Consider the following 24,543-nt stretch of genomic DNA (forward strand, 5'->3'; position numbering starts at 1 on the left):
TAGACTGGCCCCAGGGCTCTGTCCCCAGGGGTGGCCTTGGGCAGGAGAGCAGCACTCGGGCAGCGGCCCTCCAGATCCCACCAGACCCTGCAGAGAGCAGAGCGAGCTGGAGCTGCTGCTTGGCTGGGACACTCCTTCCCTGGCCTGAGGCTGGACATTGTCCAGTTGGGTCATCCTTTATCCGAAGCATCGGGTCTGGCCTGACTCGGGCTCCGGGTGGTTTCAGAGGCAAGCCTGCAGGGCTTCAAGTTTCGGACACCCTCCCCAAGGGCAGGGGGCTAGGGAGTTGGGAGATGGGAAGCCACCTGAGGTAGCTCGGCTGGCACCTCCTCCAGCAAAGCCCACACGCCTTCCTGTTCCTCTCTGCCACGGTGGGTGGGGGTGCGCAGGGTGGCCGGGCTGGTGTACACACGGGGGGGCAGGGGCCCATGTTGCCGGCTCAGCCTGCCCTTAGCTGGTTAATCATTGCCAGGTCACCGTCAGATCCTGGTTACCGATCCCTGGTGCCAAGGCTGCTGGGGGTGAGCCCACAGGCGTGCCCTGTGTTTTCTCACAGGTGCCACCAAGTGATAGCCGATGGGTCTGTCGCAGCTCAGGCTGGGGGATGGGGCCGAGGCAGCCTAACAGGTGCCAAGAGAGGGCTTCACCCTTTAAGGAGTTGCCCCCACCTGCCTGGCTGGGAAAATTGCCCTGGGGGTCAGGTCACTGTCCTAGTGCCCTGAGCCAGGGCCACTGCTGTCTCCTCCCCACCCCAGGCCCCTGAACATGGGTCCTGCTCTGGGGGAAGGGAGCCCCCCTCTGTGCTTGCCTTTCTTGCCACATGGGCCCAGAGGGCCTGGCACTCAGGGCGGGGGAGGGGTGGTGTGCTGCCTCCAGAGCTTTTCCTGAGCCTGCTCCTAGCTATGGAGCCCCGGGGGTGGAGTTCATGGGACTGCACCAGGAGAACAACGCTGTGATGCAGATCCACTTCCTGCCTGGCCAGGTGAGGGGCTCAGGAGGAACAGGGAGACGCCTCCAGGCCCTCTTACTCTCACTTTCTCCAGCAGGGGTGCTATGGAGAGGCTGGCATTTGGGAGTCCTGGGCTTGGCATTAATGGAATGCCTGGACCACCTCCCTTCGCCCAGCTGGAGGCTCATGGGCCACCCCGAGAGCAGCCAGGGGTCTTTTGGTCCTGAGCTCTTTGAAACAACCCTCTGGACCTCCCAGTGTAAAGGCCTCATGAATGCTGGCCCTCCCTGGTTAATGAAACAGCATGCCCCTGTGCCCCATCCCTCCCTAGTGCCAGCTGGTTACCCTGCTGGACGACAACAGCCTGCACCTGTGGAGTCTGAAAGTCAAGGGTGGGGTGTCAGAGCTGCAGGAAGATGAGAGCTTCACCCTGCGTGGTCCCCCAGGGTAAGGACTTTGTCCCCTTCCTCTCCCAGCCCGACCCTTGCCCCCAACCCAGGTGAGCTCACCCTTTGAGGAGTGCGCTCAGGTCTCTGGGTGGAGGGGGCGGGCTGTGGCCTGCCTCCTCCGTCCTCGCTCTGTGTCATGCTGGGGGGTCCCACGTATTCTTCCTGCCTCCTAGCCCAGCCTCCCTGCCAACTGTCTCCTTTCTTAGCAGAAAGTAACCAGTGTTTGTCCTGGCATGAGATGGCATTAACCCCGTTAAAGGACCTTATAGGCCCATTTTCCCTAGGCAAGGCCTTCCCTGGGGCCAGTGAGGGCAGCCAGGAGTTGGGGGGATTCCACGAGGGTCTCCCCAGCCTGGGCAGCAGCAGCCAGCTCACAGGCAGCCGTTCCCATCGTAGGGCTGCCCCCAGTGCCACCCAGATCACCGTGGTCCTGCCACATTCCTCCCGAGAGCTGCTCTACCTGGGCACCGAGAGCGGCAACGTGTTTGTGGTGCAGCTGCCAGCCTTCCGCGTGCTGGAGGACCGGACCATCAGCGCGGACGCTGTGCTACAGCGGTGAGCCCGGGGACCCTGAAGCTGCTGGAAAGCCGTCCCCTCCATTGGGCATGTCTTCTCTTGGTCCCCAGTAGTATCTCTCAGGAACTTATAATTTCTCTGCTGGGAAGTCTGTGGAGCCAGGAGGGGAGATTCACAGCTCCTGTCCCCCAGATTGAGAATCTATCACCCTATAATATGTTAGCATCATCTTGGGGGTAACTTGTCACCTCATTTAAAGGCCCTACGTGACTGTGTGATTCCACCAACTCTCAGTCCAGTGTCCTTTGCACTGATACCGTGTGTTCCAAAACTCCAGGGCTCCACAGCAGGGGAGCTGGGCCCAGACGTCCCTGCGTCAGCTGGGGCAGGTCCCGATGCTACTTTACGTTCTGGGCGCTGTGCTCAGTGCTCACCTGTGCACAGGCCCCACGGCTAAGAAGCCTTGACAGCCGCGAGCCTGTGGGTTTGTGGAGAGCATTTCAGGAGCTTTGCTCCTTGATGGTGGTATCTCCCGTAGAGAGGGGCTCAGACTGGGTCTGGGAGTGGAGAGGGGGACAGGGCCCCAAATGGGAGGAGATGAGGGAATCTGGCAGGAGCTTGTGGGGACAGAGGTGGTCGTAGTGGAATGTTCTATGGTTCCGAGGGGCAGCGGGAGGCCAGGGTGCTGGGATCCTGTCCCTGGAGGGCTCTGGACCAGGCCTGGGACAGACTCGCACAGCAGCAGGCCCGGCTCTCAGCCCCGGGGGCTGGGGAAGCAGGGCCCATCTGCCAAGGCTGGGCGCGACCGGCTGCAAGGATTCCCGCTTGGCAGGGTAGGGCTGGGGCAGCGTGCCCAAGGTCTGCAGGACAACTGGCGGCCCGGCTGTGGGCAGGAAGGGAGGAGGACCTGTTCCTCAACAGGTGGCCACGCCAGTCCCAGCTTCACCGTGGTTAGCTGGTGAGAGTCTAGTTGGGGAGGGGCCTGAGAGCCCTTCCTGCCAGTGTAAATGCTTGTTTGACTTTGCTTTGACAACACTTAGATAAGTTGGTTTTTTTAATGAGACAAGGTCTTGCTCTGTCATCTAGGCTGGATGGCGGTGGTGCAGTGGTGTGATCATAGCTTGCTGCAACCTCGAACTCCTGGGCTCAGACAATCCTCCTGCCTCAGCCTCCCGGGTAGTTGGGACTATAGGCTCGCATCAGCATGCCTGGCTAATTTTTTAATTAATTTTTATAGAGGTATGGTCTTGTTATTGCCCAGGCTAGTTTTGAACTCCTGGCCTCAACCAATCCTCCCACCTTGGCCTCTGAAAAGTGCTAGGATTACAGATGTGAGCCACTGCACCCAGCCACTTACCTAAGTTTTTTTTTTCAAACGTCCAACCCTTTAGTCTCACGACCCTGAAAAGGTCTCCATGCTAAAGATACAGGCATGAGAATATAGGGCTGTTTGTTAATGGCGAAGAGTTGGAAACCATCTAATAAGGAAAAGTCTCTCGTCTATTTAGGTGGGGAAAAAAGTAAGTTGCAAAATGGTGTATACGGTATAATTTCAGTTGTTAAGTGAATGAACGAAGGCGAGTGTGCAGACACACCTGCAAGGGAACAGTCTGGAGGACAGTCACAGGGGCCGGGCGGTGACCTGGCTCCTGCTCTACAACTTCCCTTCTATGTTCTTCCTGATGTTTCTGTGTTTTCCAAGATGGTATAGTTCTTGCATTGTTTGCTTTCAATTTAAGAGAGATTTATTTTCTAACTATTCAAGGAATACCTCATTTTGGAATCTTCTTCAAAAGTTTAAACTTTACAGATAAGGTTCCCCTTTGACCTCAGCTCCCAATTCTAATCCTGGGGAGGCCAGCGCTGGCAGGATGTGGGGCCTAGATTTGGTCTGGGCACAGAGATGCCCTCGGGGTCGGGGCTGTTTCCACTCTCCACTCCGCATCCTTGGTGTTGGCTGTTGCTTCCGTGTCTGCTGCCTTGTGGTTCTGTGTTGGCTGCAGCACCTCCAGACTTCACATCAGCATTCCAGGCCCAGAGCAGGAAGGGAGGGGGTCAAGGCTCAAGGGCCAGGCCAATGAATAGAGGGGTTTTTTTTTGGTTTTTTGTGTTTTTTTGTTTTTTTTTTTTTTGAGACAGAGTCTTGCCCTGTTGCCTAGGCCAGAGTGCAGTGGCATCAGCCTAGCTCACAGAAACCTCAAATTCCTGAGCTCAAGTGATCCTCCTGCCTCAGCCTCCGGAGTAGTTGGGACTACAGGCCTGCGCCACCATGCCCGGCTAATTTTTTTTTTTTTTTTTTCCGTAGAGACGGGGTCTCGCTCTTGCTCAGGCTGGTCTCGAACTCCTGAGCTCAAGCAATCCCCCCTCCTCGGCCTCCCAGAGTGCTAGGGTTACAGGCATGAGCCATTGCGCCTGGCTCAACTAATAGAGTTTTGTTTTGTGGATCTAAAAGAACTAATTATGAAGCACCATCTATTAACGCACACGCAGTAAATATGAATGTACAGTTTAATGGACTCTTATGGCATGAGAATCCCTGTAGCCAGGCCTCGGGCATAGAAATAGAGATTTGCCCGCCCCTGGGCATCCCCACGTGCCCTTCCTAGTCATGGCCTTCTCACCACCCCCACGTGGACTTTTCTGGAAATCACTTCCTTGCCCTTCCTTATAGCTGTACCACCTGCACGTGTGTCCTTGGGGCTTGTCACCACTCTCCTGTTCCACACGTAGCTCCCCTCCCCTGGCGCCAGGTCCCGGCATCTCTCCCAGGCATCTCTCCCACTGCTGTGCGGAGAGCCCCGTGCGGCTGGTCCGTGCTCCGGCAGTGCCTGGCGGCGGCGTGGGCTCATGCTGCTCCCCTCGCCAGGCTGCCGGAGGAGGCCCGCCACCGGCGGGTGTTTGAAATGGTGGAGGCGCTGCAGGAGCACCCTCGAGACCCCAACCAGATCCTGATCGGCTACAGCCGAGGCCTCGTTGTCATCTGGGATCTGCAGGGCAGCCGCGTGCTCTGCCACTTCCTCAGCAGCCAGGTAGGCGGTACCTAGGATGGTGGCGCTGCCACGTGGCTCTCCCAGGCCACTGCAAGGCACATACACCCCTGTGCCAAAACGTGGGGATGCGGACGATGAGAACGCCGCCCTGATCCCAGCCGGTTGCTCTCTCTCCTTCTCTCTGCCTCCTCCTCCTCCTCCTCCAAAGCAACTGGAGAATGTCTGCTGGCAGCGGGATGGCCGCCTGCTCGTCAGCTGCCACTCGGATGGCAGCTACTGCCAGTGGCCCGTGTCCAGAGATGCCCAGCAAGCAGAGCCGCTCCACAGCTGCGTGCCTTACGGTCAGTGCCTCACCTGCCTGCTGGGCCCTGCCCTGCCCTCCCGCCCATTCGGGTGATGGGCACATTTATAGCCCTGACTCAGGCCATGTAACAAAAACATTTGTACCCCCTTCGTATTTTGAAATCTAAAAAAAAAAAAAAAAAAGCCACACAACAGGTTTCCTGATGCCCAGTGTGGCTTTCTCGGGGACTGCTCAGAGCAGCTCCCCCAAGCATGGGTGTCCACGTGGGTACGGGCATGAGAATCTGTGCCCGTGGGGACCCACACGTGTCTGAGAGTGGGGAGATCCATTCAGGCTAATTCCTTTCCTTTTAGGTCCCTTTCCTTGCAAAGCTATTACCAAAATCTTCTGGCTGACCACCCAGCAGGGGTAGGTATTGGTCCTCTGTCCTCTTTCCAGAACCTTCCTAGAGGGCTGGGCAGGCTGCTCAGGCCTCTGCTTGGGGAGACGGTGCCTAGTGAACACCCTCGGGTCCCACAGTGGGGTCTTGGACACCGGGAAGGGAGAGCAGTGCAGACTCGCCGCTCAGTGGCTCGGCTCCTGCTCAGCCCTTTCCCTCTCCCTCCTTCCCGCCACCCGCCCAGAGAGGGTTTCCATCAGCAGGTTTCAAACTCCATTTCTTCAGACAAGATGATTCTGGGGGGGCCTGATGTTTAAGCGGATGGGAGGGGGGCACTCAGGGTGAAGCAGGGGGTGCTGCTGAGACTCAGACCCCTCGGCTTGGATGCCCCGCGACACCCCCACGTTCTCCTGTTGCTGTCGGGAAGAGATGGGGTCTAGCCCCACTCCTCCTGGGGACCTTGACTGATCACCCTGAGACGGGCCTCCCACCCAGGAGGGGAGGCCCAACGCTGGACCTTGGGACCCGCCACAAGGCTGGTCCTGCGTGCCAGGCCCCGGCCCACCCCCGCTCCTCTGTGCCTCCCAGGATGCCCTTCACCATCTTCCAGGGCGGCATGCCACGGGCCAGCTACGGGGACCGCCACTGCATCTCAGTGGTCCACGATGGCCAGCAGACAGCCTTCGACTTCACCTCCCGGGTCATCGACTTCACCGTCCTCGCGGAGGCGGACCCCACGGCTGGTAGGAGAGCTTGCGGGGTTGGGTGTGGGAGGTGTGGGCAGGTCTAGGCGGGGACCTGCACAGGCGTTCCCAAACCTGCCAGTGTCCTGGGTGTCTGAGCCGCACTGCACCCCTTCTTAGTGCCACCACAGCCAGGAGCCCCAGTCAGCTCCTTTCTCCCCCGCACCCCCATCCTCCGCAGCTGGAGACCCAGCCTGGCCACACCTCCTGCCTGCCCCGGGCTCTCTCTGCCCTTCCCCGGCTCTGGCGGGACTTAGCCCAGGGTCAGGTCTACACTGTTGGGTTTAACACCCGCCCAGCTGAGGCAAGAGGGTCCTGCCTACACGTGGCGAAGCCTGCCTTCTGGGTGGGGCGGGAGGTGGTCGTATGGGGCCAGCCCTGGGCCACCCTCCTGGAGCTCTGGCAGAGCAGCAGAGCCCTGAGTCAGCCGCACAAGTTGGGTGACAGGCAAGACCAGAAAGGGCAGAAACCTGGAGGAGGCCCCAGCAGTGTTTGGGAGGGAGGGCCCTCTCCTAATGGCCCTGGGCGGGAGGGGGCTGCTCGCGACACCGCGGAGGGGGCTCCAAACCTGCTTCCCTCTTTCCCAGCCTCATTTCCCGCCTCACACCCTGGATGCTGGGAGCAGGGCCCGGTGCTGCCTTGGCACAGAGCCCGGGGCTCCTGGGCTGTGGTGGCCCCCACCGTCCTTGGCTAGCTGTGCCTGGTCCCCACCCAGCAGAGGTCAGAAAGGCAGGGGAGAAACTCGCTGGGCTACATGTTTAAGTCCAGTGGGTTTCTAGGCAGGCCACCTTCCTGTGACCGTCTGTGTCCCCAGTTCCAGCAGACCAGGATATGGGCATGGTGAGGGGTGTCCCCCTCAGGCAAGACGTGGGCACCCCGAGGTGTGCGTGTAATTGCTCGGCCTTGCAGGGCCTGCCCAGACGGTCCTCGTCAGTGGGCCATTGTGTGCCAAGGACAGACAAAGCCCCTGCTCCTGTGGGACGTAGATTCAGTGAGGGGAGACCGAGCCAGCAGGTTGACGGATGATGTTAGAGGGGAGAAAAAGCAAGGCCAGGTGGGAAGGGGCAGTGGCGATGGAGGGAGGGCTCCAGAGTGACGGGGGGTCACCAGACGTGGCCAGCACCAGATCACACAGGGCCGTGGAGGCCTGGGAAGGACTTCAGGTGCATTTTGAGAGATGCAGGCCCCACGCGGGGGGACCGTGATCTGGCCTCAGCCCAGAAAGGGTCTATCTGGCTGCGGGAGGGGAGGTGGGGCGACGCGGAGTGAGGATAAAACAGGAGCCCCGTGAGCATCAAGGGAGGGATGGTGGTGGCTGGGGCTGTGACACAGTGTTAGCGCACTGGCTGAGCATCCTGGTCAGGGCCTGCACTTGCTTCTGTAGAAGGCTGGGTGGCAAATGTCCTCCTGTCACCACGCCACAGTCCTGCCCCCGCAGAGTGGATGCAGCCACAGACAAGATGCCCCCAAGGGGCAGACTGTGTCCCGGGACAGCTTCGTTTACAGAAATAGGCAGTGGGCCCAATGGGGCCCTGCGGGTGTGAGGTGACCCCTTGTGTGGGAGGAGAGGTGAGTCAGGGTGTCTGGCTTGAGCTTCAGGAAGCCTGGAGAAGGCTGGGGAGGGACCAGCTCCCAGATGGGTGGGAATGACGTCGGAGGACTTCTAGGGGAGACGCTGAGTGGACGGCTGGGGCTTGAGAGTCTGGAACGCAAGGGAGAGATCTGGAAGAGTCGTCCGTGCATGGAAAGCCGGGGGACCAAGGGGGCCGTGCAGGCTGTGAGGGAGACAGAAGGGGCACCTGCAACAGTTAGAGGTACAGAGGTTGGTGGGATCCAGCGAGGGGAACCCGAGGCGCATTCATGGGGTGCGGGAACCACGGGAGGCAGAGCAAGGACAGGTGCTTCAAGAGGGGTGTGGTCAGCAGTGTGAGGCCCAGACAGGTGCAGGTGGGCACTTGACCTTACAGGGCAGCAAGAGGGGGTCATGGGTGACCTAGACTAGCGTTTTTTGCTGGGGACAAGGCCTAGTTGTAGAGGATTCAGGAGAGAATGGCAAGGGAGGAAGGGGGCAGAGAGGATGGGCCACTGTTCAAAAGGCCATGCAGGGCAGGGGAGCTGTCGTGGGCCCCCCCTGGGGCTGGGGCCGATGTGCCCGGGCTCTTGAGCAGGATGTGCCAGGCTGTGCAGGGCATGTGGCCAGCTGAGGCTTCCAGAACATACTGACTTAAGGTGGAATCAGGGCAGTCAACTGGACTACAGCTCTGGGCAGGTGACCTGAGGGTGGCCTGGGGGAGCCTTCCCAGGTGGACGAGGGCCCGGGGCCTCCGGCTGGGTGGCGCCTGGCGAGATCGGTCTGGGCTGGGGAGGAAGGCACAGGGAGCTGGGGGGGGGGTGAAGAGAGAGGATGGAACGAAGGTTTTGTCACCAGCGTGCATTCATTGAGCACCGACAGGCCAGGCCTGAGCGAGGTGGTTGTGTGCAGTAAGAAGATGCCACCCTAGCGGTGTGTGCTGAAGGCCACACCGGCTTCTGCCTGCCTGGAGAGCGGCAGCAGGCGCGTCCGGGCCTGGGCTGGTTGCCCTGAGCAGGGAGAGCAGGCTCAGCTGCAGGGCCCTGGGCCCCTTTCCTGGTTGTGGCCCTGCCTGCCAGCCCTGGCTGGAGCCCTGGTCCCAGCCCGGTGGGTCCCTCCCTGGGAGCCCTGTGTGGCTCAGCTCTCGGCAGCTTTGGACACAGAGGCAGGGCCGTCCCACACCTCTGCCCTCCCGGGGTGGGAAGACTCTGTTCGAGCAGCTGAGCGCAGAGCTTCCCAGACCCGAGGACTCTCTGCTCCCACCCTGGAGCTCGTGACCCCGCAGTGCTGGGTGGTGTCCTCCTGGCCCCTGACCCTGGGCCTGTACCCCCAGCCTTTGACGACCCCTACGCCCTGGTGGTGCTGGCCGAGGAGGAGCTGGTGGTGATCGACCTGCGGACGGCGGGCTGGCCGCCGGTGCAGCTGCCCTACCTGGCCTCCCTGCACTGCTCCGCCATCACCTGCTCCCACCACGTCTCCAACATCCCCCTAAAGCTGTGGGAGCGGATCATCGCGGCCGGCAGCCGACAGAACGCGCAGTTCTCCACCATGGTAGGTCCAGCCCCTGCCCCGCCCGCACCCCCTGGCCGAGCCCTCCCACCGACCCCTTGGTCTGCTCCTCTAGGAGTGGCCCATCGATGGTGGCACCAGCCTGGCCCCAGCCCCGCCCCAGAGGGACCTGCTGCTCACCGGGTAGGTGACTTTGCCACCCTTCCTCTTCCCAGTCGGCTATTGGGGTGGGAGCGGAGCCCAGAGGTGGGTGTGCCGGCCCCTGGGTGCCCCGGCCGGCATCCTCTCATGCCGGGCAGGCGGGCTCTGCCCACAGGCACGAGGACGGCACAGTGCGGTTCTGGGACGCCTCTGGCGTCTGCCTGCGGCTGCTCTACAAACTCAGCACGGTGCGTGTGTTCCTCACTGATACGGACCCCAGTGAGAACCTCAGTGCCCACGGCGAGGACGAGTGGCCCCCTCTCCGCAAGGTGAGGCCAGGAGCCCGGGAACCAGGGAGGGTGGGGACAGGCTGGGTCCAATCCCTGTGACGGCTCACAGGGCCCCTCTCCCTCGCCAGGTGGGCTCCTTTGACCCCTACAGTGACGACCCCCGGCTGGGCATCCAGAAGATTTTCCTCTGCAAATACAGCGGCTACCTGGCTGTGGCAGGCACGGCGGGGCAGGTAGCAGGCTGCGCGGGGTGGGGACCAGGGGAGGAGTGGGCAGGTGGCTGGGCAGCGTCCAGGCCTGTGAGCTGCCTTCTCGGGATGGGGGCAGCCTCCTGGGCACCCACCTGATGGTGTCACCGGGAGCACATCCTGCCGTGCTGTGCTCTTCCTCGTGGATGGGGGTCGCTCCATCCCATCAGCGGGACGTCCCTGGGACGGTGGTTCTGCCCCCAGAGTTAGAACTAAGGGCTGGGTTGGACAGAGTCCCCAGCCCTGCTTAGGTCCTGGGCCTTGGCATGGGTCCCCGCTCCTTTGCTGTCCCATGTCAGCATTCCTGAGGTTCCGCTGTCCCATTGCTGGGGCTTGCTGAGCCGCCCTCCGCCTGCCAGGTGCTGGTGCTGGAGCTGAACGACGAGGCGGCGGAGCAGGCTGTGCAGCAGGTGGAGGCCGACCTGCTGCAGGACCAGGAGGGCTACCGCTGGAAGGGGCACGAGCGCCTGGCTGCCCGCTCGGGACCCGTGCGCTTTGAGCCTGGCTTCCAGCCCTTTGTGCTGGTGCAGTGCCAGCCCCCGGCCGTGGTCACCTCCTTGGCCCTGCACTCGGAGTGGCGGCTCGTGGCCTTTGGCACCAGCCATGGCTTTGGCCTCTTTGACCACCAGCAGCGGCGGCAGGTGTTTGTCAAGTGAGCAGCGGGGCTGGGGCCCGGGGCTGGGACAAGGGGCTGGCGAGGACCCCCGAGGCCTGGCAGCACTGACGGCCCGACGTTCCCCCTCCAGGTGCACGCTGCACCCCAGCGACCAGCTAGCCTTGGAGGGCCCGCTGTCCCGGGTAAAGTCCCTCAAGAAGTCTCTGCGCCAGTCGTTCCGCCGAATGCGCCGCAGCAGGGTGTCCAGCCGGAAGCGGCGGCCCGCGGGCCCCCCAGGAGAGGTGAGGCCGGAGCCCAGCCCAGCTCGGAGCCACCAGCACCGAGTCCACAGCAGCCTCCCTGGGCCTGCTGTGCCACCAGCAAGGCCCTGGGTCCGGGCCACATAGGTTCGCCGTGTGTGACCTGAGATAGGTCACACTGCTTCTCTGTGCCTCAGCGTCCCCAAGTGTAAAAGGCAGTAATTGTAGTACTTACCTGAGAGGTCAGTCCCAGGAAACACCAGTGACTTTCTTGTTCTGCCCCTTTCTCCCTCCACTGTGCTGGGAGGCCAGGCAGGCTCCCCTCGGGACACCTCCCCCTTAGACAGGGTCCCCTGGACACAGGCCAGACAGGTGGTTGTCATGGCTGCGGCCAGCCTTTCCCCGGAAGGATCGGCATTGAGCCGACCACAGCCGCTGGGGAGGTGGGGCCAGAGCCAGCCCTCAGGCCAGCCGACCCGCTGCAGGTGCAGGAGGGGAGCGCCAAGGCGGAGCGGGCAGGCCTGCAGAACATGGAGCTGGCGCCCGTGCAGCGCAGGATCGAGGCCCGCTCGGCAGAGGACTCCTTCACGGGCTTCGTCCGGACCCTCTACTTCGCTGACACCTACCTGAGGGACAGTGAGTGGCCGGCCTAGGAGGGGGGGGACATGGCTGAGACTCCTGCCTGGTGGGAGCTGAGAGGGGTTCGCCCTGTGAGCAGGGGCAGCCCACAGCCCCCGCCGGCCTCCTCCCCGCCGCCCCCCCGCCCCGGGCCTCGGAGTCAGCCTGCCCTGGCCCCACGTCCGGGCGCCACCCCTCTCTAGAAGCATGGCCTTGCACAAGCCACTTAACCTTTCTGGGCCTCAGTTTCTCCCTCTATAAAGTGAGTTCTTCCCCCTAGAGTGACTGCGGATGGGGGTGACACGGTGCCTGCTGGTCCCCAGTGGGCGTGTGGGAGCATCTGCTTCCCGGCTGGCTTTCCCCCACCGGGTGGGCTCTCCGCTGCCGTTTCACAGCCAGGGCCGGGCTGTCCTGGGTGGGATTGTGTGTATACCAGCCCGTGTGGCTGTCAGAGCACCTTCCTGACCTTTCTCAGGAGGGAAACCAGGGACGTGGGGTCCAACTGCCCGGCTCTGCCCGACTCCCAGACCTTTGCTGCTTTGCAGGCTCCCGACACTGCCCCTCGCTGTGGGCTGGCACCAACGGGGGCACCGTCTACGCCTTCTCCCTGCGCGTGCCCCCGGCTGAGCGGAGGATGGATGAGCCCGTGCGGGCGGAACAGGGTGAGTGCTGGGCGGGGAGGGCAGGGGGCACCCAGGCTGCCCGGGCCTGGGCGGGTGTGGCCCCGGCCTTGCTGCCCCCCCACAGCCCTGCCGCCTGCCTCCTTCCTGCAGCCAAGGAGATCCAGCTGATGCACCGGGCGCCCGTCGTGGGCATCCTCGTGCTCGACGGACACAGCGTACCCCTTCCCGAGCCCCTGGAAGTGGCCCATGACCTGTCAAAGAGCCCAGATATGCAGGGAAGCCACCAGCTGCTCGTCGTGTCAGAGGAACAGTTCAAGGTGCCACAAGGGCGGCGGCAGGGTCCCTGGAAATCCCTGGGACATCCAGGGGCCTCAGGACCTGGGCACACATGTGATGGCTGGGACTCGGGGGCTTGTGTGAAGTTGTGTCTGAGGGGCTGCAGAGGCACCGGAAGGAAGGGGAGAGGTCTTGGGTCCCTGCGCCCCAGGGACTGAGGCAGGACCTATGTCTGTGGAAGGGACAAAACCCAGACATGGCAGTCAGTGACCTCGGCATCCTCCCAGTCCGAGAGCTGGGGGAGCACTGAGCCCTAGCAGGGTTAGCTAGGACGCTGGGAGGCGTCAGCAGCGGCAGAACTGTGCTCTGGCCGCGGGCATGACCAGTCACCCCGCGCCCCCAGGTGTTCACGCTGCCCAAGGTGAGTGCCAAGCTGAAGCTGAAGCTGACGGCCCTGGAGGGCTCGCGGGTGCGGCGGGTCGGCGTGGCCCACTTCGGCAGCCGTCGAGCCGAGGATTATGGCGAGTACCACCTGGCGGTCCTTACCAACCTGGGGGACATCCAAGTGGTCTCACTGCCCCTGCTCAAGCCCCAGGTGCGCTACAGCTGCATCCGCCGGGAGGACGTCAGTGGCATCGCCTCCTGCGTCTTCACCAAATATGGCCAAGGTGTGCGAGCAGGGCTGGGGCAGGTGCGGGGCCCCGGGCGCTGCCAAGCGTGGGCAGGGACGCTGCAGCCGTGGCGAGGCTGGGTTGGCCTCGGGTGGGAACTGTCAGGGAGGCCCCAGGCCTTACTCCCGCCTTGGCAGCTCCAGGGCCCAGGAGTCCCAGTCGGGCCTCACCTGCCTTTCCTCCTCCCCCCAGGTTTCTACCTGATCTCCCCCTCTGAGTTCGAGCGCTTCTCTCTCTCCACCAAGTGGCTGGTTGAGCCCCGGTGTCTGGTGGATTTGGCAGAAACCAAGAACCACAGCCGGCCTGGCAATGGGGCAGGCCCCGGGAAGGCCTCGGCCCCGGCCAGGTGGGTGGGAGGGCCAGAGGCCTCCCCAGCCTCTCCCCCTGCTGCTTCCCTGAGATGCCTGAGCTCCCACCACTGGGGCCAGAGCCCTACTGCCCCCGCCCCAGGCTCTCTGTGCCTTTTCCTGGTCCCCTCCCTCCCGTGCAAGCTGCCAGTCCAGGGCAGGGCTCGGTTTACCCACCAGGCTCCCCCTGCTTGGGTGTGCAGGCCAGCTGACCTTCACTTATTCTCCATGGGAACGGGGCTTCCAGAGCCAGGGCAGGGAGCCCCGGGGCCCTGTCCTCACGCTCTCTCCCCCACAGGAACTCAGGGAGCCAGAGTGACGGAGAGGGTAAGATGGGGCTCCTGGGCCACACCTGGGGCTGGGCAGGAGGGAAGGGCGCCCACAGCTGAGCAGGTACTGTCGGGGCTGGGAGTAGAAACAGCATTCCTTCCAGCCCTGGGCTCGGGGCTCCCAGCACCCCCACCTCGGTAAGGGGAGAGCCGGGCAGAGGAGGGCCCAGGGCGGGGCTCGCCTGACCTGGCCTCTACCTTCCAGAGAAGAAGCCGGGCCTGGTGATGGAGCACGCTCTGCTCAACGACGAGCGTGAGTCGGGCTGGAGTTGGTAGGGTCGGCACGAGGGAGGGGTGGGGGAGGCTTGGAGGGCCAGGATGCAACGGGCCTGTCTAGCGCCCCATGGTAAAAGGGGAGAAGGGCTGCTGGCTGGCCGGCCTCAGCGGGCCTCTGTTCCCCACCCCCGGCCTGCAGGAGTCCTGAAGGAAGTGCAGAGCACGCTGGAGGGAGACCGAGGGTGAGTCACTGCCCGGGCTGGGAGAGGTGTCGAGAACACTGAGAGCCAGGGGCCCCGTGGATGGTGACTCCCTGTCTCTGCTGATGCAGGAGCTATGGCAACTGGCGTTCGCATCGAGTGGCCGTGGCATACAGCCTCAGCAATGGGGGAGGTAGGGCCGCTGGCACTTGGACACTGCTGCGGGGGGACGTGCTTCCCAGGAGGGAGAGGAGGAAGAGCCCCCGGCCCTGCAGGCCTCTGGGTCCATCCCAGCCCTGACACATGCTCCAGGTGTCCTGGAAACCGCCGGGTCTGGGCTCAGAGTGGGCAGCTGAGGTGTCCCGTCCTGTCCAGGGCCACCCTAAGCTGCTGTCCCTCCATGTCCTTCTACAGCAGAGTGAGCAGGACAGGCGTCCAGGCTGCGTGAAGAGCACACACTACTGAGGGCCCTTCCTCGGCTGGAGAGGCCCATGCACTGGGCTGGGCCAGGGGCTGGGGGCGCCCCGGGTTCCACCCTGCAGCTGCTGCTGGCCTCGGGCGGGGGGAGGTCCCGGCCCCTGGGGCTGCCCCTGTGGGGCCTCAGTCCCTGGGTCAATGTTGCACAGTTTTTATTCCTCCCATCCCCCCTTTTTGTAGTGGGCTGGGTTTTAAATTATAAAATTGAACTGCCTCTGGGTGATAAAGTTTTTAATAAACACCTATTACCTCTTCATTGGGCTCGTCCACCTGCTGTTTCAACTGCACAGACATTTTCCCTGTAAATGCAAAGCCTTGGCCGCGACCTTGCCTTTCCCGCTGGAGTCTGGCCTCTGGCCCAGGCTGGTGGCCAGGAGAACCCGTTTAAGCTGTTTGAATCAGAGCAAACCGAGCTTGGGCGTGTCTGAGCACCCCTGCGCGTTCTCTGGGAACAAATGTCAGGTGTGAACCATCTGGAGTCTGTCCCTGGGTCCGTGACACCCCTGGCTGGCTTTTCCCTGCTGTCAGGAGGGGAAGACACCCACAACATCTCAAACCTGGTGGCTTTTTCTGGACATCAGGGGGACCATGGGGTGCCGCTGAGGTGGAAGCGGTGCCTGGAGATGAGAGGCCTCCCCCCATCCCCTTAGTGGGGGGCTCAGGCGGCTGGGAGGGGCTTTAGGAGCCAGAGGTTTTGCTCGGACTGGGCTCATCTTTATTGACCTGTCTTTGAGAACCTATTAATGCCAGGCGCTTGGGGTCTTAGGTGTCCAAGACATATAACAGTCCCTGCCCTCGTGGGGCTCACGGTCCTTACCAGCGCAGGGAGTGTCGGATGAGGGCGCCTGTGAGAAGTGCTCCTGCGAGGTGACATGCTGTGCCCCGAGAGGGCCTGGAATTGGCTGGGCAGAGGGCGTGGCGGGCGGCAGACTGTTGTGGGTGGAGGACAGAGGGACCAGCAGCGGGCGGGGAACTTGGCGGCTGGCTGAGAGAAGCAGCGGGGAGCTGGGGGTGGCTGGTGGGAGGCCAGACTGGGGCCGCCGGGGCTGCCCTGCCTGAGGGAGAAGGGCCCGTCGGCAGGAGACGAGCGCCGGGTGCTGGGGCGGACGCACCGGGCCCTTGCCCACCCTCTGGGCCAGCACAGCCAGCTGAAGGGTCTCCCGGTTTGGGGACGTAGGCCCCTTGCCCAACCCCTGTTGCTCCTTGGGAGGGCGCAGAGGGGCTTCTGAGGTGGGCACCCGCAAACCATGAGGAGTGCGGAGGAGCGGTCCCGAAGAGAAGAGGAATGCTGTGCCGGGAGGATGTGGGCAGGGACGCTGGGCAGACAGAAGCGGAGCCACAGAGGTCGGGGGACGCCCGGTAAGTTGCCTGCAGGAGTCTGGGCTTTATCCTGAGGCAGCAGAAGCATCTGAAGAGTTTTAAGCAGGGAAGGGCTCTGCCGAGATTTGTCCTGGAGATCACTGTAGTTCAAACCCTGGCCAAGGTCCGCTCGGTGCATCGGGTGAATTACTTACCACTTCTGGAGTCACTTTCTTCTGCAAAACAGGCACGACAAGAGTCCTGCCCTATTGTGAGGTTCACAGGAGTCCATGAGTTACTGATGGGGTGCCACATGACCCCGGTCTGGGACAGGAAGAACTTGTTAGAATTCTATGCACAGGCTGTCTTTATTTCTTATCGTAAAAGAAATTAAGCTTTACTGTCTATACTTTGGGTTGATGCTGGGGTCCTCGGTCTGTAGGTCAGGGAGTTGCGTACCAGTAGGTCTTGTCCAAGGGTTGGAGGGAACATCACACCCCGGAGAGCTGGATTCCCCACCCTAGCATATGGAGGCTTCTGTGGGTTTTTTGGTTTTTGTTTTTTTTAAAAACAGAGTCTCACTCTCACCCTGGCTAGAGTGTAGTGGCATCATCATTGCTCACAGCAACCTCAAACTCCTGGGCTCAAGCGATCCTCCTGCCTCAGCCTCCTGAGTAGCTGGGAACACAGGGCATGCGCCACCATGCCCGGCTAATTTTTCTGTTTTTTGTAGAGACGGGGTCTCACTCTTGCTTAGGCTGGTCTTGAAATTGTGACCTCAAGCGATCCTCTCACCTCGGCCTCCCTAAGAGCTAGGATTACAGGTGCAAGCCACCACGCTCAGCCTTGTGTGGGTGTTTGTGAATTTAAGGTGATGTACAGCTTGTTTTATCCATTTAACTAAACTAACACACAAATGGACAAGTAACATGACGTTTCCTGCCAAGTGACCAAGGATTGAAGATAAAGGTGATGACGCAAGCGCCAGCGAGTCAGGGGAAAGTGGTGGAGCCAGCGCTCCGTGGCTCAGAGGAACGCGTGGCCACAGCAATGGTCTGGCTGATGAAATTGAACAAGAAGTCAAACCACATATGCCCCTGAAAACATCGGGAAGACTCTTTAAAAGTGGATTTACTTCCATACTCCTTAAGAATGAGCTTTGCTTTAAGTATGCTATGCTTTGAAGTGTTAGCTAATGACAGCGCTTTGCATATTTCAGTTCTAAGAAACCATTCCCATATGGGGAGTGTGAGATGAACACTTTTTATTGATGGGTGTGCACAAATGGAAGGGCTTGGCATCCTCTTCTTTAGAAAGTGAATTGGAGGAAGCTGGGCTGGCACAGGGAGAGGAGTTGGAGGTCCTTGCAGCAGTCCAGGGGAGAGGTGATGGTGGCAGTGGGACAGAGGCATGGATGGGCTGGGTTGACAAGGACAGCTGCCACATGGGAAGAGGTGAGTGAGCGGGAGGGGTTCGTGCTGACTCCGGGGGCCCTGGAGATGGACAACAGGCGACTGGATCCGTGCTCTGGAGATTTAGACATGAGGGTCTTGGCATCTGAAGAGGTGGGAGACTTAGTGTTCATTTAGACTTTGAAGTCAGGCAGATCCAGCCCTTGAGCCCTGGCATTTCCTGTGGCTGACTGTGTGACCTCAGGTAGATGACCTTGCTCCTGGGCCTTCGTTTCCTTATCTGTAAAATGAGCATAATATTAGGGCCTTCCTCAGAGGGTTGTAAGGATTAAATGAGAGCTGTAAAGTCAGACAGCACTTGGCTCCTAGTGAACACCCACCCAAAGGAGGTGAAAGTTACTGTGGACGGTGGTGAGGCCAGGAGAGGGGCAGAGGCTTGGCACACAGCCCAAGGGAGGTGTTCACGATACTCCGGAGCGAAGCAGGCAGAGGAAGTGAATGGGAAGTAGGCTTGGGGATGGCCCTTCTCCCCTGGTGTCCAGATTAGCCTGGTGGTTCTCTGAAGGTTTTCAAGGTCACACTGCCAGGAGGTGGAGTACTGCAGCGGGAAGGGGGACCAAGGCTGTCTGGTTCCAAAGCTGATTCTCAGCAGAAGCACTGTGGGTTCAGTGTGTGTTCAACAGCATAGTGGGTACTAAGGGTCAAGGGACCTGGGCTTGGTCCCCAATTCCTCATTTACTGGCTATGTGTCCTTTAGCTACTTCAGCTCTCTGAGCCATCTCCTTATCTGCAGAGTGGGATCATAGCCCCTTCCTAGGGTCTAAGTGAAATGATGCCTGGGAAGGGAACGGGGGCTCAGAGGGTAAGAAGCTTGCCACGCCCACCCAGCTGGGTGAGATACAGCCCTGGCCTGGGTTGACAGTGAGGAGAGGAGGGCGCCCAAGGAGGCAGGAGCCTTGGACAGGAGCACAGAGCTGGCGAGCTTGTCCTGAGCTCACAGGACACATTGTAATGGAGCCACCGAGGAACCAGAGCTCAGTTTGCAGTGGTGTGAGCTCCTGTTGCACACGGTCGGTAGGAGGCCATTGGTTTGGACTGAGCTCCCGCACCAGGCCCAACATACCAGACCAGGATGGAGTCTCTCTTGCTGAAGCTTCATGCAGCCATGCTGAAACCAAGTTGTTTAATCTGACCTTCCGAGAAAACGGGAGAGAGAAAGACATGATAGACTCCCAAACAGGCCAGTTTTAGCCGGCATGATAAGAAGGTTCCCCTCTGTTCTAACCTTTGCAAGGAAAGTCATTTTGAAACAACCAATCTGCTTTTTGTTCTCTGCTTTCTTCAGCCTTTTCTATCTATAAAGCCTACTCCTCTACTCAGCTCATCTGAACATTAATCTTTTCTTTTGAGACAGGGTCTCACTACATTATCCAGGCTGGTCTCGAATTCCTGAGCTCAAGCAATTCTCCGGCCTCAGGCCCCTGAGTTGCTGGGACTATAGGTGTGCCCCCTTCGCCTGGCTTAAACATTAATCTGTTTTATAGAATGAGGTGTTTCCCAATTCTGGAATCACAAGTAAAAGGCAATGAAGATCTATTTTTTTTTTTACGCTCCCCTCCCCCAATGCAATGAAGATCTTTTAACTAACTTTGTTGTAATTTTGTCTTTTGACACTCCTTACACCCATTCTCCAGCTGGGCCTTTGGAGTCAGACTGCCTGGGTTGGCATCCCCAGCTCTGACACTCACTAGCTGTGCCTCAGTGGTATCATCCACAAAATGGGCATCCTCATAGCACCTACTTCTTAGGTGCTTTCAAGGACTAGATGAATCCATAGTAAAGCTTTTAGAACAGTGCCTGGCACAGCATAAGCCCTGAAGTGCTAGCTATTTGCTATTATTATTGTTGTTTATCCAGGGCAAAACAGTGAGCTTTTTATCTTTTTTTTTTTTTTTTGAGACAGGGTCTCGCTCTATCACTTGGGCTGAAGTACAGTGGTGTCATCACGGCTCCCTACAACCTCAAACTCCTGGGCTCAAGCGATCCTCCTGCTTCAGCCTCTGGAATAGCTGGGACTATAGGTGCGCAGCACCGTGCCCTGCTAATTTTTCTATTTTCTTGGTTTTTTTGTAGAGACGGGGTCTTGCTTTGTTGCTCAGGCTGGTCTTGAACTCCTGGGCTCAATCGACCCTCCTGCCTCGGCCTCCCAAAGTGCTGGGATTACAGCCTCTCTGTGCTATCTTTATAAAATACAAGCCAATAGTGCACACGTCCTAGGTGCAACTCCACGAATCCCCACAAACTGAACAAAAAGCATCACCCACATCCCAGAGGTTCCCTCGTGTCCCCTCCTAGTCATCAGCCCTGGGGGCATCACTCTGTAAACCAGTTTGCCTGTTTTTGCACTTTACAGAAATGGAATCACGCGGCGGCTGCTCATTCTGCCGGGCTGCTTTCACTCGCCCCTACGTTTGCAAGGTTGTCCACGTTACAGGTGATCATGGACGGTTCTCAACACTGTGCTGTCCACTGTGTGAATCCCTCACCCATGTCCTGCTTTTTGCAGGAGAAAAGAGCCCTCTGACATCATTGCTCTCCACCTGTCGGGGTGGTGGCAGGGGTACAGCTCCAGGCTGCTACCCGTGAGCTCCTGGCCTTTCTGACAGCCACTGTCTCCCCAAAAGGCTGCCTCCTTGAGAGCAGAGTCACTCTCAAACCAGTCCTCTGGGCTGAGTGGCCCTCCTGGGGGACGTGGGGGACTGTGGGTGCGGGCAGCAGCTGTGCCCAGCTCCAAGGCTGGTTCTAGCAGGTGTGCAGAGAGATGGGTGCGAGGCAGGCGCGGTGGACGGGTCAGCATTCTGAGGGAAAGCGCTGCAATCTGGAATGTTCCCTCCCCTGCTCTGTGCTGGGTGGTGCTGCCAGGGAGGACAGACCAGAGCAAAATTGTCAATGGGGGGTGGGGCACACGAGTCCCTATGGAGCAGGTCACAGGTCCTGGTGGGACAGCTCATCTGGCTCCATCTTGGTGCCCCTGAGGATGCCCAGCAACAGCTGCCTCGATCTGGGGGCCCTCAGGTGGCCTCCCACGTCCCGCCTGGGTTTAACCACCGTCTAACCACCGAGGAGCAGCCCCGCTCGCATCCAGCAGAAAGACGGGTGAGGGATGAGAAAAGACAGGTCTCAGAAAAGGAAACACAGTGGTTCTAAGAGGGGGAAACTGCTTATTTTCACAGAGAAATGAACCTAACAAGGCACCAAGATTTCATTTGGCATGTTTCAAAGTGTCGAAAATGTTGGGTAACACCGTGCGTGAATGCTCTGTGGGAACGGCTGTCTCCTATGTCATTGGTGGGAGCGTAAACTGGAACAATCCTCATGGAGATGAACTTGGACATCTCAAAATTACAAATGCACGTGCCCTGTGGTTCAGCAAGTCTACTTCTAGGATTGATTCTACTTGGACACAGGTGAAATATGCTACTGTTTGTAATCTAAGCAAGAGATGAGATGAAGGCAGCATCCACTTTGGATGTAAAAACTTATCAGTGTGGAATTGGTTGAAGTATGGTGCCTTCATTTGCTGGAATACAATGAGGGAGGAGGAAGAGCACCGGAGCTCCAGTGTAAGGGAAAAAAGGGCGCTCTTTGCTGTATTATTATTCTATTATTATCGAGGCTACAGTGAGCTGCGACCATGCCACTGCCTTCCAGCCTGGGCAACAGAGGGAGACTGCCCCTCAAAAAAAATAATAATAAACTTAAATCACCAAGTTGGGAAGGGGGGAAGATGCCTGAGCAAATAAGCTTCCATTTGTGCTAAAGAGAAAAATAAAACAATATTTGCTTTTCTCTGCATGGATAGCTCCGGAAGGAAATACAGAAAGGGGGTAGCCTCAGGGAAAACTGAGCAGCTGACACTCAGGAATGGGAGACTTTTTCTTTGTGAATTTTGAATTGTGTGAATGTATTACCTGTTCAAAAGATATTTTAAAAGCACATGCATTGGGCAATTGGGGATTTATGGGGTTTGGTTCTATTCCAGGACTCCAGGGGGGTACACAGGCATTTGTTTTACACCAGTTCAAGGTATCCATTTATGTTTTATGTGTTTTCCAGTAAATTACATTTAAAAATTAAAAAGAAGAACTAACAAAATTCATGGAGCGCTGCTGTGTGCCGGGGCGGGCGGAGTCTCGGCCTCCTGGACCCCCAGGTTGATGGAACAGTCCCAGACAGGCTCGCTCTGCCCTCTCGCTGGGCAAACATCAGGGTGGGAGCAGAGCGCGGCCCCCTCAGTGTGGCGCGGTGCCAGGCTGGCCTGGCTGGCAGCGACTCCCAGGCAGCAAGGCTGCCCTGTCCCGGGCCTTTCTCCGCAGCCGCAGCGTCTCCTGTTTCCTGGGGGGCCTCCGCTCCATTGTTGGCCGAGTGGGTCAGGACCCGCTGCCTCCTGCATTATTGATGCTGTGCGTAAGGCGGGAGCCCCGGGGGTGCAGGGGAAACTGAGCCTGTAGCCCGCGCCAGAGCAGAGCCCGGGTGGCGCGCTGCACAGGAGGCCGAGGGCACCGGCGGGCAGCCAGATCCCCGGGAAGAGGAGAGGACCGGGCGTCAGGAAGGCAAACTTCTCTGGGCCGGTCATGGGCCGGAACAAGGGGAAAGCGCCCCCGCGCACAGCGAGGGCCGGGACGCCGGCCTCGGGGGAGCAGGAGTCCGGGTCTGCCAGCACTGATGGCGAGCCCAGCCGGGAACGCCGGCCCGGCCACGACAAGGCCCGCGGGGTGACACAGGCCACGCAGCCCGCCACCGCCGGGGGCCAGGGGACCAATGGGGGCCGCATGAAGCCCATCGCAAGGAGGGACAGCCGGAGCAGATGGCCGAGGGCTGAGTGGCCACCGGAGGCCCAGGAGAGGGAAGGCAGCGCGCGGCAGGGACTGGGGTCCAAGGAGAGCCATGAACCTGGGGACAGCTGTGGGGGGCGCCTGGAGCAGGGGAGCCTCCCCCAAGAAGAGGGGCGGACGGGCGAGCACGGCCGCCGCAGGAAGAGAGGAAAAGGGCGGGGACCCTCGGCTCGGCGGGGCCAGCAAGCGACCCAGAGTCTCGATGGGGACACGTCGGGCGGCGACAGAGGCAGATCCCGCCCGGACAGCGAAGCCCTGGAGGTCCAGGAGAGCAGCGGCCAGAACGGCGAGGCCCCGGAACTGCGGCCCCAGCCGGAGCCAAAGGACACGGGCTCGGAACGGACCAACGCGGGGCCGGACTCAGCGCCAGAGCCATGCGAGCTCCCGGGCACCGACGGCCTGAGCAGCGACGAGCCCCTGGCTGAGCCCTGGGCCCCGGACAGGTCGTCGGGGACAGGGCCCCAGAGACCGAGTGCGGATTCCGGGACAGACACGGACTCGAGTCACCGGGGGGCCGGGCCTAGACTGCGCCCATGTGCAGCCCCAGGAACCCTGAGCCGGGCCCCTGAGCCCCAAAAGGCCGAGCCTGGCGGAAAAGCCACGGCCCCCAGGCCTCCCGAGGGCAGTGGGGACGCGCGGGCTCCTCGGGACACCGGGCAGGCCTGGGACGCGGGTGACACAGGAGCGCAGCGGGACGTTGACCCTGAAACAGCCGAGGCCTCGACGGCCCGGGCTCTGCGCCGCCGGGTCGGAAAGGTGGTGGGGAAGGTACAAGTGGCGGCGGGCGACAGCGAAGCCGCAGGGGAGGACGAGCCGGGGGACCCAGCGCCGACAGCCGCCCTCGTGGTGGTGCGCAGGCTGCGCGCGAGGCCCCCGCCGGGCCCCGCTCCCCAGGCGGCGGGTCCCCGCCGCGCCGGTCTCAAGGAGCGGCTACTGCGTGTGGTGAGGGCACTGGGCCTCCTGCGGTGGCTGCGGCTGCGGCTCGAGCCCCAGGTCACCGCGGGGCAGGGGGCGGGCGGGGGGCGGGGCCGCGGGCCGGGACTGCGGCGCCGCCTAGCGCTGCGCCTGGCGGGCGTAGCGGGGCTGGGGGGACAGCCCAAGGGTCCCCCTGGCGGCGGCTCGAGCCCCCCGCAGGCCCCGAAGAGCCCGGTCCCCGACGACCCTTCCGACCCGGAGGACCCGAGTCCAGATCCCAAGTTCGCGGTGGTGTTCCCCAGGATCCACAGGGCGGGGAGGGCGTCGAGCAGTCGGAGCTCTGGAGAAGCGTCCGCGGACGCCCCCCCAGGGGAGGGCCGCGTTTGGCCTCGTGCAGAGGCCGGGGGTGACAGTGAGGGACGCAGAGCGAGTGACGAAGGGGGGGCCGGGCCCCGCCGCGCCTCGATCCTCGCCCCGACTGCCCCCGACGGGCCCCCACTCGATGAGGGCGGCTCCAGCAGTGAAGCGGAGCCGGAGCCCCGGGCGGCTGAGACCCCGGTGCACTGGGCGCAGGGCTCAGGCCCCCGCGAGGACCCTGGGCTCGGCACGGTCGTGCTGCTGCCCCAACTCGCCTTGGAGACCCGCCTGCAGCGGGAGAGGACGCCGGGACCGGGTGGGTCCCTGAGGGAGCGGTGGGAGCCCGAGGACGAGGCCGAGGCGGCGCTGGAGAGGGACCTGGAGCTGAACCTCGGCCCCGGCCTGGAGGCGCTGCCTTTCCTCGGTGTGGAGGGCAGGGGCCTCGGAGATGGCCTGGAGGACACTGAGGACCTGGCCCGGCTGCGGTGAGCCGCACCCTTCCCGATCTGCCATCGCTGGCTCGAGCTTCCTCGCATCCCACCCTGCCTATCTTTATAGATTCTATAGACCCCTCTGAGTCCTTGAAGGGGTTTTGCCCCAGGAGAGGCCGCCCGGCTGGGAGGGGCAGGAGAGGGGTGAGTCAGGTGCATTTCCCCAGGCACAGTCGGCACAAGGCTTCCTTCTGGGACAGTGCCTGCTTGTCCTTAACAGCCTTAGTCCCCCTTGTTTGGCTAAGGCTCTGGGAGGTTGGTGACAGAGCTAACCCACAGCCTCCTCCTCCTCCTGCAACTCCTCCCCCTCCTCCCTGCTGTCCCCACAGACTGGTGTGTGACAGCTCCGTGCTGCTGTGCCTCAAGAAGAGGTTTCACCTGGGCCGCATCTATGTATGGGGGGCTGCAGGGAGGGGCTGGTGGGCTGGGATTCCCTTTCCCCTGGGGACACAGGGTTCCCCAGCAACCCTGGAG

The 24,543-nt window shown here is 61.0% G+C and overlaps 2 protein-coding genes across 3 annotated transcripts in view; both read left to right on the forward strand.

The window, feature by feature from the left end:
• Positions 1-14,956, forward strand: part of LLGL2 (LLGL scribble cell polarity complex component 2) — a 36,344-nt gene extending 21,388 nt beyond the window's left edge. The window contains exons 4-26 of one of the 2 annotated variants that reach the window (XM_045569924.1): positions 901-982; positions 1,281-1,396; positions 1,795-1,953; positions 4,781-4,943; positions 5,113-5,245; positions 5,562-5,616; positions 6,176-6,330; positions 9,234-9,451; positions 9,525-9,592; positions 9,726-9,879; positions 9,969-10,073; positions 10,448-10,740; positions 10,835-10,985; positions 11,429-11,579; positions 12,107-12,223; positions 12,335-12,501; positions 12,864-13,128; positions 13,324-13,477; positions 13,777-13,805; positions 14,013-14,060; positions 14,223-14,265; positions 14,355-14,416; positions 14,638-14,956. In XM_045569924.1, coding sequence (XP_045425880.1) covers positions 901-982; positions 1,281-1,396; positions 1,795-1,953; positions 4,781-4,943; positions 5,113-5,245; positions 5,562-5,616; positions 6,176-6,330; positions 9,234-9,451; positions 9,525-9,592; positions 9,726-9,879; positions 9,969-10,073; positions 10,448-10,740; positions 10,835-10,985; positions 11,429-11,579; positions 12,107-12,223; positions 12,335-12,501; positions 12,864-13,128; positions 13,324-13,477; positions 13,777-13,805; positions 14,013-14,060; positions 14,223-14,265; positions 14,355-14,416; positions 14,638-14,645 — 2,896 coding nt within the window. In that variant the 3' untranslated portion in view covers positions 14,646-14,956. The remainder of the gene's footprint in view (positions 1-900; positions 983-1,280; positions 1,397-1,794; positions 1,954-4,780; positions 4,944-5,112; positions 5,246-5,561; positions 5,617-6,175; positions 6,331-9,233; positions 9,452-9,524; positions 9,593-9,725; positions 9,880-9,968; positions 10,074-10,447; positions 10,741-10,834; positions 10,986-11,428; positions 11,580-12,106; positions 12,224-12,334; positions 12,502-12,863; positions 13,129-13,323; positions 13,478-13,776; positions 13,806-14,012; positions 14,061-14,222; positions 14,266-14,354; positions 14,417-14,637) is intronic. The other variant, XM_045569925.1, reaches the window with a different exon arrangement.
• A 7,080-nt stretch (positions 14,957-22,036) lies between these two features.
• MYO15B (myosin XVB) overlaps positions 22,037-24,543 on the forward strand; it is a 31,308-nt gene continuing 28,801 nt past the window's right edge. The window contains exons 1-2 of the mRNA XM_045527039.1: positions 22,037-24,063; positions 24,399-24,462. Of these exons, the coding sequence (XP_045382995.1) occupies positions 22,046-24,063; positions 24,399-24,462 (2,082 nt within the window). The 5' untranslated portion in view covers positions 22,037-22,045. The remainder of the gene's footprint in view (positions 24,064-24,398; positions 24,463-24,543) is intronic.

Source organism: Lemur catta, chromosome 15 (genome assembly GCF_020740605.2).
Source record: "Lemur catta isolate mLemCat1 chromosome 15, mLemCat1.pri, whole genome shotgun sequence".
In the NCBI taxonomy this organism is placed as follows: Eukaryota; Metazoa; Chordata; class Mammalia; order Primates; family Lemuridae; genus Lemur; species Lemur catta.